Source organism: Lithobates pipiens, unplaced genomic scaffold (genome assembly GCF_037356315.1).
Source record: "Lithobates pipiens isolate NorthernLeopardFrog02 unplaced genomic scaffold, aLitPip1_a1.2 Scaffold_8, whole genome shotgun sequence".
In the NCBI taxonomy this organism is placed as follows: Eukaryota; Metazoa; Chordata; class Amphibia; order Anura; family Ranidae; genus Lithobates; species Lithobates pipiens.
The window spans coordinates 603329369-603342462 of record NW_027507903.1 but is presented as its reverse complement, the minus strand read 5'-3'; the positions used below and the strand labels follow the sequence as shown (position 1 = coordinate 603342462).

General features: G+C 47.1%; 1 protein-coding gene across 1 annotated transcript; it reads right to left on the bottom strand.

The window, feature by feature from the left end:
* Positions 1 to 4204: 4204 nt before the first annotated feature.
* On the bottom strand, positions 4205 to 12240 carry LAMTOR4 (late endosomal/lysosomal adaptor, MAPK and MTOR activator 4). The gene is made up of 4 exons (XM_077470570.1): positions 12123 to 12240; positions 9697 to 9777; positions 5786 to 5900; positions 4205 to 5432 (listed from the first exon to the last, which is right to left on the bottom strand). The coding sequence occupies exons 1-4, from the start codon at positions 12123 to 12125 to the stop codon at positions 5335 to 5337; spliced, it is 297 nt and encodes a 98-aa protein (XP_077326696.1). The 5' UTR covers positions 12126 to 12240; the 3' UTR covers positions 4205 to 5334.
* Between the last annotated feature and the right edge of the window lie 854 nt (positions 12241 to 13094).

Below are 13094 nucleotides of genomic sequence, written 5' to 3'. Positions count from 1 at the left end.
TTGCTAAACAAATAAAAAAAGACCAAAAATGTTGAAAAAAATAAGTTTTGGTTTTGTTATCAAATTTTGTAAATAAGTACATTTCCTCTTTTACTGAAGGGCACTGATAAGGCGGCACCAATGAGTGGGCACTGATGGGCATTGATAGGCAGCATTGCTGGGCAATCATGGGTGGCACTGATAGGCGACACTGATGGGCACTTAAAGGATGAAAAAATGGGTACTTATGGGTGGCACTGGTGGGCATTGATATGTGGCATTGATGGGCATCCCTGGTGGCACTGGCAGTGGTAGGAATTCTCAGTGGACACTGATTGGCAGCTGCCTGGGCACAGATGTGCATTTCCCTGGGGGTCTAGGTGGGGGCGGCATTATGGTGGTTCTGGGCAGGATCCGAGGGGGGGCTGCGCTAATAAACAATCAGCACAGATGCCCCCTGTGAGGAGAGCCGGTGATCAGCTCTCCTCTACCGGCTCTTCCTATTTACATTGTGATCAGCCGTGATTGGACACGGCTGATCACGTGCTAAAGAGTCTCCGTCAGAGTCGTTACCTAGATTGGTGTTGCAGGGTGTCAGACTGATGCACCGCAACAACAATTGCCGCAATGTGTGCCCCCGGGGGCGCGCAGCGGCTTAATATCCTGAGAATGTCATATGATGCCCAGTCAGGATATTGAAACCACTTTGCCGCCGTCATTCTGCTATATGGCGGGAGGCAAGTGGTTAATGGCTGTGTGTTGAGTTATTTTGAGGGAACAGTAAATTTACACTGTTATACAAGCTGTACACTCACTACTTTACATTGTAGCAAAGTGTCATTTCTTCAGTGTTGTCATATGAAAAGATAGAATAAAATATTTACAAAAATGTGAGGGGTGTACTCACTTTTGTGAGATACTGTAAATATATATATATATATAGTATATTCACATCTGTGATGCTGTTTTGAATGTTACATTTTGAAAAAAGCTGTACACCAGCAGTAGGAAGGTGGCGGAGACCATCTTGCTACACCCCGCACTGCTCAGCGTTAAACCTTTAGGCTTTGAAAATGTAACATAAAAACAGCAGGACGGATCTCAATATACTATGTTTATTTATATTTGCTCACTTTATTCGTCCCACGACTGTGAAATTCAAGTCCGCTGGCGTCTTATGACTGCAGGTGTTCTGTCAGATTAGCAAACCTGCGCAGTAAGTATTCAGCTGACGGAACGTCACTTCCATTACCTAATCTGATGGAACACCGGTTCCCTATACCATAGGGCTGATCAGGGACCTTCTGATGCTCAAAAGTCTTTACGATAAGCCGGCAGAAGGACCAGGTTCTCCAGCAATTCCGAGGCTAATTAGCTGCTAGTATCGCTTTTACAAAAAAGCCGGTCGCCAGCAGCAAAGACAATTCCAGAATACTACTTCAATTTAAAGTAGAAGTAAACTCCCCTATCGTTTTCATCCAGGAAAGCTGCCATCTTCGCCTCTGTTTAATCTTCAGCTGCCACGGTGCTGCACATGTGATCTGTTATGACACCAGCTATTGGGTGGTTTGACATTTTGTTTGATAGCACAGCCAATTTGCAGTTAGCATTCCTCGGCATGCCGTTTTTTGAAACTTTAAATCGATGTTTACTTCCACTTTAAGTTCCAGCCTCTATAAAAAAATATATAATAAAAGTTAGCAGTAGCACCCCAAGCCGATCCATCCGTTAGCTTTGGATGCAGGCGCCGGCATTGCTAGTAAGGGAAATCCTTCAGGTTTCTCAGCCAGTTTCCCACTGCACATGCACGAGTCGCAATGCGCTTACTGAATGGTCTCATCATCTTCTTGGACAGGCACGGGTCCCAGAAGGCAGCGTGGGGGGGGGGGGGGGGGAAGGAGGAGGGCCTGATGGAATCGCGGAAATGACGTACCTCGCCACGACAAGGTAGGACAGAAGTCCAGCAGAAAATTAACACAAAAAGTACCAAAAAGAAAAGAAAAAAAAAGAGGATATCCAAAAATACAGTGGTGTAGGGTTCTCTATTTAAGGCTTTGTTGCATTTTAGCCTGGAACTCTTCTTTAAAAGCCACAACGTAATTATATATATATATATATATATATATATATATATATATATATATATATGTGTATATATCATTTTTATTTTTTTTATATTGCAGTCTTCAAGTGGATATTGCATGTTCTAGGGTACTACTACAAGGCTCGTAACTAGCGGGGATAGCTTGATCTGTCCTACAGTTTTTTTTTCTGGCAGTGTCCAATCCTTCTGTAGGTGGCAGTATTACCCGAAGGTAAAAGACTTCCCGTGTCCCTCCAATTCCAAGAAATTGACTTTATGAGTTGCGCTCCAAAAACTCCAAAGTAGCATGGAACCAACTATAAAAAGGCATTTCTGTGACATCGTTCCGCATTCACCTTAAACAAGGCCACAGACCTCTTTACAGGAGGGGCATCAGTTCCTAAAGCTAAGAACTAGAGGACATTGCTGCTAGGTCATTCAGCCTCTTGGTGCTTATGTTCCAACTTACCTGATGAAAACGGAGGATGGTGGGTGTATAGAGACACAAGACAACTGATCAATGTAGACTCATCACTGGTTTCAGATGAAATATGCTGGGGCCAGTACCCAAGTGAAGCCAATTACAAGGAGGTCTCAGGGATCAGTTACTGATATTACAAGTCCTAATCGATTAGCACCAACATGATAATGATGAAATCTGACCAGTTAGTAAAGCCGCCCCCGCGTTTTGATAAAAAAAAAAAATGCATCAAATTATGGTTACTAACCACAGCATAAGTTGTACACATTTTAACCCTTCACCAACCCTCTTTAGGAGGGAGCTCTATCTTACTGTGGTGAACACTGGACAGCACTGCAACAAGTCCAAGTATAATGTTTAATTACACTATATGGCCAACAGCTTGTGAACGCCTTACCATCACACCTATCTATATAGCCAAAAATATGCGGGCACCCCCCCCCCCCCCAAAATGATTAACTAGTTCCCGCCCACCCACAGTACATTTATTACAGGTGGGCAGGCTGTATTACACACATGTATATTGCCAGCTGATGAGCCCGCTGCTCCCACGCTTGCTATGTGTATTGCAGCTGACGGTACGGAATATCATGTGATCGCTATGCAATCACAATGTAAACACAGCTGTTATGAATGGAACCCATTCAGAACAACTATACTTAGTATTGTGATCCTGTGATTGACCCACAGCTATCACATGGTACCTGGGGCTATTTACAGGACCCTGTACAATGCGATAGCTGTGGGGGCAATCACAGCACACAATAGTAATCACAACGTAACCTATTCACGACAGTTCAAACTATTGGTGTGTCAGTGATCATAGTACTATGGTGACATTGTTCACGCTAAAGAAAAAAAAAAATGTATATATATATTTTTTTAAACATACTCTTACCTGTCATATAATGATGCTCTACTGCACTGGTGACGATATGGGGGGGGGGTTATTTTTTAATTTTCAAAAAATTGTGAGAAAACGACAGCTTAAAAAAAACTCGCCATCCAAAAAACTGACCTTGCTTTATGCACTGATCCAAATCATTTGGTGGAGGTGGGATTATAGTATGGGGTTGGGCTTGGCCCCTTAGTTCCAGTGAAGGGAACTCCTAAAAGTTGTCAGCATACCAAGATATTTTGGACAAATTTCATGCTCCCAACGTTGTGGGAACAGTTTGGGGGGGTGGCCCCTTCCTTTTCCAATATGACTGCACAGCAGTGCACAAAGCAAGGTCCATAAAGACATGAATGAGCGAGTTTGTGGGTGGAGTGGGTTTGACTGGCCTGCACAGAGTCCTGACCTAAACCCGATAGAAGACCTTTGGGATGAATTAGAGAGGAAACTGTGAGCCAGGCCTTCTCATCCAACATCAGTGCCTGACCTCACAAATGTGCTTCTGGAAGAATGGGCAAACATTCCCATAGACACACTCCTAAATCTTGTGGACGGCCTTGTCAGAAGAGTTGAAGCTGTTATAGCTGCAAAAGGTGGGCCAACTCCATATTGAACTCTATGGACTAAGACTGGGACGCCATCAAAGTTCGTGCGTGTGCGTGCATGTGTGTAAAGGCAGACGTCCCAATACTTTTGGTAATATAGTGTAGATCTCTGACTCTAGCACCTTTATTAAACTTCCCCTGTCAGAAATAAAACATCAAACTTGTTAACATTTTCTTTATTTTATGAAAGTGCAATGCCCGCTTTTACAAGCACAGTGGAATTATTTATTTTTTTTTAAATAAAGGAATATTCACAAAGTAAAATGTGGGGGGTAGGATGCCAGATTTAGCTGGCAGAGTAAACATACCGTTCCAAACTCTATACGGGTAAAGCCGCATCCTTAAAGCCACTCACTAGATGAGGAATAAAGTAAACCTTGCCGAATGCTTTCGGCTCCAGATTGCAACTTGAAACAGAGATGCAAGTTGTCCCTTGACAATGTTGTAGCAGAAAGCTCTTCTCTTCACTATTAGCAATGAGCTCAGGCTGTGATCGGATCCTAGTCCAACCCCATCTGAGCGAGCCCACCAGCAAGCTGTCACTATACTGGGCTGATCATCAGCATCTAAGGCATCTCCGCCCACATCCCTTGTATACATGCTGCTGCAGGGCAGGGGCACAGATAGCTGGCCCAATACAGGTGACAAGTTCCTGGGGGGGTTCGGTAGGTCCCAATTGAGAGCCAAACACGCATGAGCCCATCTCTATTCATTATTATATCATTGCCTCCTTTCACTGTCTGATAAACAAGACTGCCAATCACAAAGAGAAGAAGTCTCCCATAGACCGCACCTGGAAAAAAATGACTGCTAAGAGGGAACTTGCACCTGTTTTAGGACAATTTTTGGGGTTGGTTTACTAAAGGCAAATATACTGTGCACTTTGCAAGTGTAGTTGCTCCTGAGCTTAGTAAATGAGGTGAAGCTTCACTATGCAAAGAATACCCACTCATATGCAAGAAAAAAAAAATATATAGCAGTTTTGCTTGCACATGATTGGATGATGGAAGTCAGCAGAACCTCCCCTCATTTGCTACACTCTGGAGCAACTGCACTTTAAAGAGTGCAATTACACTAGCAAAGTGCACAATCCATTTGCCTTTAGGTAATCCACCCTAATATCAGCTAGAGGAAAAAAAAAAAAACTGACTATTTACAAACAGGTTAGCAGAGAGACCGCAGTTTACAATCTGAAAGCAGCTTCCACTATGACCAAAATGATGACCATCTCTTCACCGGGGCTCAGTCCAGTATGTATATAAAATAATGCAGAGGGCGTGGTCACAAGAGATCAAACACTGATTGGTTCACGAACAACATTGTGTCTCTTCACCACGTAGATCTTTTGTCCGGAAACGGTGACAAAGAAGGAGTGCTCACCGAACACAACTGTGCAGGAGAGAAACAAAGGATGTGTTGTATCATCACGTAACACCAAGGGAACCCCCAAGTCCCAGTTATCAGCACCCAGTATTGTATTACCAAGGGAACCCCCAAGTCCCAGTCATCAGCTCCCTGTATTGTATTATGTAACACCAAGGGAACCCCCAAGTCCCAGTCATCAGCTCCCTGTATTGTATTATGTAACACCAAGGGAACCCCCAAGTCCCAGTCATCAGCTCCCTGTATTGTATTATGTAACACCAAGGGAACCCCCAAGTCCCAGTCATCAGCACCCGGTATTGGATTATGTAACACCAAGGGAACCCCCAAGTCCTAGTTATCAGCACCCGGTTACTCACTGCTCATGCGTTTAAATGGTATCTGGTCCCCAAGACCGCGGAAGCTGCAAGCCGTAGTCACCATCTCTCGGATCACACCGGCAATATGCTCATCGTTTTCTAGATCACCAGCACTCTGCATGGAGAAAGATCACCCGCAATTATATTCTCACTAATGATGTAAACAGCACAGTTGTACAGAAAGAACATACACAGACTAACAATACAAAATGATAAAAAGCATAATGAAGTTCTAATCTAGGCAATTTACGGTGCCTTGAAAAAAGTATTCATACCCCTTGAAATTTTCCACATTTTGTCATGTTACAAGCAAAAACGTAAATGTATTTTATTGGGATTTTATGTAATAGACCAAAACAAAGTGGCACATAATTGTGAAGTGGAAGGAAAATGATAAATGTTTTTTCAAATTTGTTTACAAATAAATATGTGAAAAGTGTGGAGTGCATTTGTATGGCGCCCCCCTGAGTCAATACTTTGTAGAACCGCCTTTCTCTTCAATTTCAGAGCAATCTTAGAAGAAAACCTGTTATGCCGCGTACACACGACCGGACTTTGACGGACCTAGGTCCAACGGACTTCCTGAATGAAACGGACTTGGCCACATGCGACTGGACTAAGTATGTTCGAAAGTCCGTTCGTTTTGAACACGATGACATAAACAAGGAAGTTCAATAGCCAGTAGCCAATAGCTGCCCTTGCGTCGTATTTGGTCCGTCAGACCAGCACACAGACTAATGGTTTTCCCGATTTTTAGTCCGTCGGACTGGAGTCCGTCTGATAGATTCGAAACATGTTCTATTTCTAGGTCCGTCTGACTTTTGGGGGGGAAAAAATAAATAAAAATAAAGTCCGCTGGACCCCACACGATTGACTTGTCTGATGGAATCCGGTCCGCCAGACAAAGTCTGCAGGAAAGTCCGGTCGTGTGTACATGGCATTAGAGTCTGCAAAAGACTTGAGACTGGGCGGAGGTTCACCTTCCAGCAGGACAACGACCCTAAACATACAGCCAGAGCTCCAATGGAATGGTTTAGATCAAGGCATATTCATGTGTTAGAATGGCCCAGCCAAACTCCCAGACCTAAATCCAATTGAGAATCTGTGGCAAGACTTGAAAATTGCTGTTCACAGACGCTCTTCATCCAATCTGACAGAGCTTGAGCTATTTTGCAAAGAAGAATGGGCAAAAATGTCCCTCTCTAGATGTGCAAATCTGGTAGAGACATCCCCAAAAAGACTTGCAGCCGTAATTGAAGAGAAAGGCAGTTCTACAAAGTATTGACTCCGGGGGGCGCTATACAAATGTACCCCACACATTTATTTGTAAACAAATTTGAAAAACCATTTATCATTTTTTTTCCACTTCACAATTATGTGCCACTTTGTGTTGGTCTATCACATAAAATCCCAATAAAATACACTTATGCTTTTGGTTGTAACATGACAAAACGTGGAAAGTTTCAAGGGATTGTATCTAAACCATTCCATTGTAGCTCTGGCTGTATGTTTAGGGTCTTTGTCCTGCTGGTAGGTGATCATCCACCCCAGTCTCAAGTCTTTTGCATACTCCAACTGGTTTTCTTCTAAGATTGCCCTAAATTTGGCTCCATCCAGCTTTCCTGTCCCTGCTGAAGAAAAGCATCCCCACAACATGATGCTGCCACCACCATGTTTCACAGTGTGGATGGTGTGTTCAGGGTGATGTGCAGTATTAGTTTTCCTCCACACATAGTGTTTTGCTTTTAGGCCAAAAGGTTCAATTTTGGTCACATCTGACCAGAACACCTTCTTCCACATGTTTGCTGTGCCCACCACATGGCTTCTCACAAACTACAAACAGGATTTCTCATGGCTTTTTTTTCCCCAATAATTGCTTTCTTCTTGTCACTCTTCCATAAAGGTCAGATTTGTGGAGTGCACAACTAGGTTTGCAGTTGTGCCATACTCTTTCCATTTTCAGATGGATGGATTGAACAGTGCTCCATGAGATGTTCACAGCTTGGTATTTTTTTTTTTGTATTTTTTTTTTTTATAACCTAACCCTGCTTTAAAATTTCTCCACAACTTTATCCCTGACCCGTCTGGTGTTTATGATGCCGTTTGTTCACTAAGGTTCTCTAATAAATCTATGCGGGCTCCACAGAACAGCTGTATTAATACAGAGGTTAAATTACACCACAAGTGGACTCTAGTTACCGTATTTATCGGCGTACAACACGCGCCGGCGTATAACACGCACCCCAAGTTTAGGAGGGAATTTTAAGGAAAAATAAAAAAAAAAACTTACATTTAAATGCCCATCAATGCAGCCTTATCAGTGTCCATCTGAAGCCTTGTCAGTGTCATTTGCAGCCTTGTCATGCAGCCTGCCCATCATTGCAGCATGTCCGTCATTGCAGCCTTGTGCATCGTTGTCCCCTCAGCTTTTGTTTTTAAAAATGGCGCCGCCGAGATGTCCTTCGTATCTCAGCGGCGCCCGGAAGTTCTCAGAGGCTTTCGGCCGCTCTCGCAGCTTCTCGGCCGTACTCGGAGGCTTTCGCTCGCCTCGGCCGTACTCGGAGGCTTTCGGCCGCTCTCGCAGCTTCTCAGCCGTACTCGGAGGCTTTCGCCCGCCTCGGCCGTACTCGGAGGCTTTCGGCCGCTCCCGAAGGCGGCCGAAAGCGTCGAGTCAACATCTCCAGGAGAAGAAGAAGAACGGAAGGCGGCGGTGACAGAAGACCGGGCCACCGCTAGTAAAAGAGCTGAAAGAAGAAGCGGTGGCCCGGCAAGAAGAACCGAAGAGGGGGACAAGACCCCCGAAGTCTGAAGAAGAGGGCGGCGACGAAGAAGAAAGCCGGGCTCCTCCGCTAGCAAAAGAGCTAGCAGAAGATAGCGGAGGAGTCCGGCGAGAAGACCCCCGGAGCTGTGCAATAAACTATTTTTACCCTGTGTTGTGTTTTTTTTTTTTTTACTTTTTTCACGGGTGAATGGGTAGGGGTACATTGTACCCCATACTGATTCACATAGGGTGGGGGGGCCGTTATCCAGGGGCCCCCTTATTAAATTCCGATAAGCCCCCCGCCCGCAGACCCAGACAACCAACGGCCAGGGTTGTCTGGAAGAGGCCCTTGCCCTCATCAACATGGGGACAAGGTGCTTTGGGGTGGGGGGCACCCCCCCCCCCCACGTTGAGGGTACGCGGCCTGGTACGGCTCAGGAGGGGGTGGCGCACGCTCGTCCCCACCCCCTTTCCTGGCCAGCCGGGTAGCGTGCTCGGATAAGGGTCTGGTATGGATCTGGGGGGGACCCCCACGCCGTTTTTTCAGCGTAGGGGGTTCCCCTTGATATCCATACCAGACCTAAGGGCCTGGTATGCTCTCGGAGGGGGAACCCACGCCAAATTTTTTTCCATAAATTTGGCGTGGAGTTCCCTCTTGAGAGCTGATAATTCTGTCAGAGTCGCCTCCGTATAGACGGAGATCCGACTTGGAGGCGACCTCCATTGAAATCAATGGGAACCAGTCGCCTACAAGTCGGATTGAAGTAGTACAGGAACCTTTTTTGAAGTCGGAGCAACTTCAGTAGTGTGCATTAAGACGGCTCTCATTCACTTACATTGCTTTTTAAATGTTGTCCGACCTGAGGCGACTAGGGGCGACCTGAAGTCAGATCAGAGTTGCCCCTGTGTGAACGGACCCTGAGGCAAGCCGAAACAATCAGAAATAAATAAAAACCTGCTTGAGCTTCTAACCCTTCTGTCTTTCAACTGCAATAAACAGCATTTTCTCCCCCTGGAGAGACTTCTCATCACTTCTTGTTCCACCAGGAATTGAGGGCGAATCTTCCCAGAGGAGGCAGGGGCTGCAAATAAAATCCCAACAGAGCATGTAACCTTTCCCCAATCTTTCCAAGAGATTTATCAAATTTACCGCCAACACGCCATCCTCGTTAATCACCAAGTACCCCAGCTGATCCGGGATCCGCTCCAGGCCCTGAGTGAGTGTGGAGGTCTAAGGAAAGGGAAAAAAAGAATTAAAAATGAAAATGGGTGGGGGTGTTAGTGCAGGTTAGTTCTGGAGGGGTGGTAGAGGTGGCTAGGTTAGACTGGGTGAGGTTGGGGCGTTCATGTAAGTTAGTTCTAATGGGGTGGTGGTGGGTGATTGGGTCAGGTGGGATTTTGGGATGGCGTGTTAGAGCAGGTTAATTCTGGAGGGCTGGGAGTGTTAGTGTAGCTTAGTGCTGGTGGGGTGGTTGGGTTGAGTGGAGGGGTGTCCATGCAGGTTAGTTCTGGAAGGATGACTGGGGTGGGTCTGGGCAATAGTGCAGATCAGTTATTGAGGAGTGGTGGGGTGGGTGTTTGTGCAAGTTGCTTCTGAAGTGCATGTTAGTTCTGGAGGGGTGGTTAGGTTGGGTGGGATGAAGTGGGGGGTGTTAATGCGTTTTAGAGGGGGGGAGGTGGTGGTGGGTGGTTGGGTTAGGTGCGATTTTGGTGGGGTGGTGATATAGCAGGTTAGTTCTGGAGGGGTGGTTGGGTGAGGTGTTCATGCCGGTTGGTTCCAAGAGGGTGGTGTTAGTTCTGGAAGGGTCACTGGTGCTCAGTAGATAACTTGCATGTAAACTGAGGACTGGGGGAGGGAGTGATGGTTCTGGAGGGAGGGAGGGCGCTGGCACTTTGTGGAGGAGGATGAAAGGGTGTTTGCACTCTGTGGAGGGGGAGGGTGCTCCGTGGAGGAAGGATGCTGGCACGCCACGGAGGGACGATGCTGGCACTCCCCAGAGGATGGAAGGGTGTTTGCACTCTGCGAAAGGGGGAGGGCATGCCACGGAGGAAGGACGCTGGTGCTCAACGAAGGGAGGAGCCTGGCATTCCATGGAGGATGGAAGGGTGTTGGCACTCTGCGGAGGGGGGAGGGCCCTCCGCAGAGGGAGGACAATGGCACTCTGTGGAGGATGGAAGGGTGTTGGCACTCTGTGGATGGAGGACGCTGGCACTCCCTGGAGGATGGAAGGGTGTTGGCACTCGGCGAAGGGGGAGGGCGCTCTGTGGATGCTGAGGAAGCTGGCACGCCATGGAGGGAAAACACTGGTGCTCTGTGGAGGACGCTGGCACTCCCCGGAGGATGGAAGGGTGTTGGCACTCTGCGGAGGGGGAGGGCGCTCCGTGGAGGAAGGACGCTGGCATGCCATGGAGGGAGGACAATGGCACTCTGTGAAGGATGCTGGCACTCTGCGGAGGATGGAAGGGTGTTGCCACTCTGCGGAGGGGGAGGGAACTCCTTGAAGGAAGGACGCTGGCACTCCATGGAAGATAGAAGGGTGTTGGCACTCTGTGGAGGGCGTTCCGCAGAGGGAAGACACTGGCACGCCACGGGGGGGGAGGACACTGGTGTTCTGTGGAGGACGGAGGACACACCCCATGGAGGATGGAAGGATGTTGGCACTCTTCGGAGGGGGAGGGCGCTCCATGGAGGAGGGATGCTGGCGCTCCCTGGAGGATGGAAGGGTGTTGGCACTCCGCAAAAGGGGGAGGGCACTCCGCAGAGGGAGGGCGCTGGCATACCATGCAGGATGAATGAATGAATGAATGAATGAATGAATGACTTATATAGCGCTACCTATACGAACTGAATCGCCTCTGGGCGCTTTTTCTTGCCACCGGTGTCCATCTGCAGCTATTTATGCGGTCCTTTAACCTGTAGAGTCCCGACACACTTACAACATTGACATACACATACACATATTATGGCCAATTCTTTTTTTTTTGGACAGGGTCTAATTGACCTACCAGCATGTCTTTGGAGTGTGGGAGGAAACCGGAGTACCCGGAGGAAACCCACGCAGGCACAGGGAGAACATGCAAACTCCAGGCAGATAGTGTTGTGGTCGGGATTTGAACCAGCAACCCTATTGCTGCTAGGTGAAAGTGCAGGATGGAAGGGTGTTGGCACTCTGGGAGGAGGCTGCCGCTGTGTGGAGGGAGGATGAGAAGGGCGCTTGCTGAGGTGGGGGGGGGGGGGGGGTCACTGGTGCTCAATAGATAACTTGCCTGTAAGTCTGAGGACTAGGGGAGGGGTGGTGGTAAGGAGGGAGAAGAGGGGTGATCTTAGGGGCGATGGATCTTGTGTAAGGTAGACTGGCGATCACTGTAATAGAACCCCCACTAACACACAGATGAGAAGTATGACACACACCAGGGGATGACAGGAAGACACACAAGGAGTGAATGTAGACAGGTGACTGCACGGTATTATACAATGTATTCAACACACAGAACTTTATCAAACGTAAAACTCCTCCGGTAACATTTCCTGTAATAAAAGGAGAACATCGCACAGAACATCACATGACCACTCACCATGTCTGCTGCTTCTACACCAAGCTACTTCCTCCTCCGCTCCGCCCACCCTCCTCACATCCCACCCCACCCCTCCTCTCCTGATAGGTTCATTCCCCCGTCACTTCTTCAGCTCAGCGCCCTGAGCGGCCAGGCTGACTGTCTGTTAATCATAGTCCCGCCCACAGGTGCTTGTTTCTGATTCGCTCTCGTGTCTTTCACCTATTAGCGCTGTGATTGGTTCTTCTTTAGAACTGAACGATCGCTGTCCTCGCTCTGCTGTCTGTGTATGTTAGGAGGACAGTAAGCTTATGTTACGTGTGAGAGCTTCTGATTGTAGCTTGTGAATGCTTCTTATTGTCGGCTATCAATGTGTCATCGCAACTTAAACCGCTGTTCTACTGCTGAGGGGTGAGAGGTTATCGCCGCCATTTTTTCGAAGACCGAAGCCGACTTGAACCTATGGAACAGGTACATAGCGCTACGAATGGAGACACAATATTATTAAAATAAACGAATAAAATAAAACATAAAATATTTTTGGGCTGTCTGTGTCCTCATCCTTAAATATTGACCTATCCGAGCTTTTCAAGTTCCGGTGTTTCAGCAAATTATGCGACCCGTCAGATTTTGTAACGGAAGTGACGTTCCGTCACGGCCATCTTGCTCCACCCTGCAGTCGGCTGCAGTAAAAATACAGAGTGAAGGCGGCATGCGGACATTTTTTTACACCCACTGAAGTCTTGAATTTCACACTTTTTTTTTTTTTTACCAGTAAACTCAGCTTATATACTGATGTAGCACTGACCCCCGAAGGAGAGGCTGGTTTGAATTGGGCCTGCACTCTACTAAGAAACTCCACTAACTTCACTCAATCCCCTTGGCACAGCTGTGGTGCAATGTAATACAATACAATATAAAACAATGCAAAGTACCTGTATTGTACCCTCAGGATCCTCTGGCTCCACCTGGTGGGGAAAAACAGTATGCCAC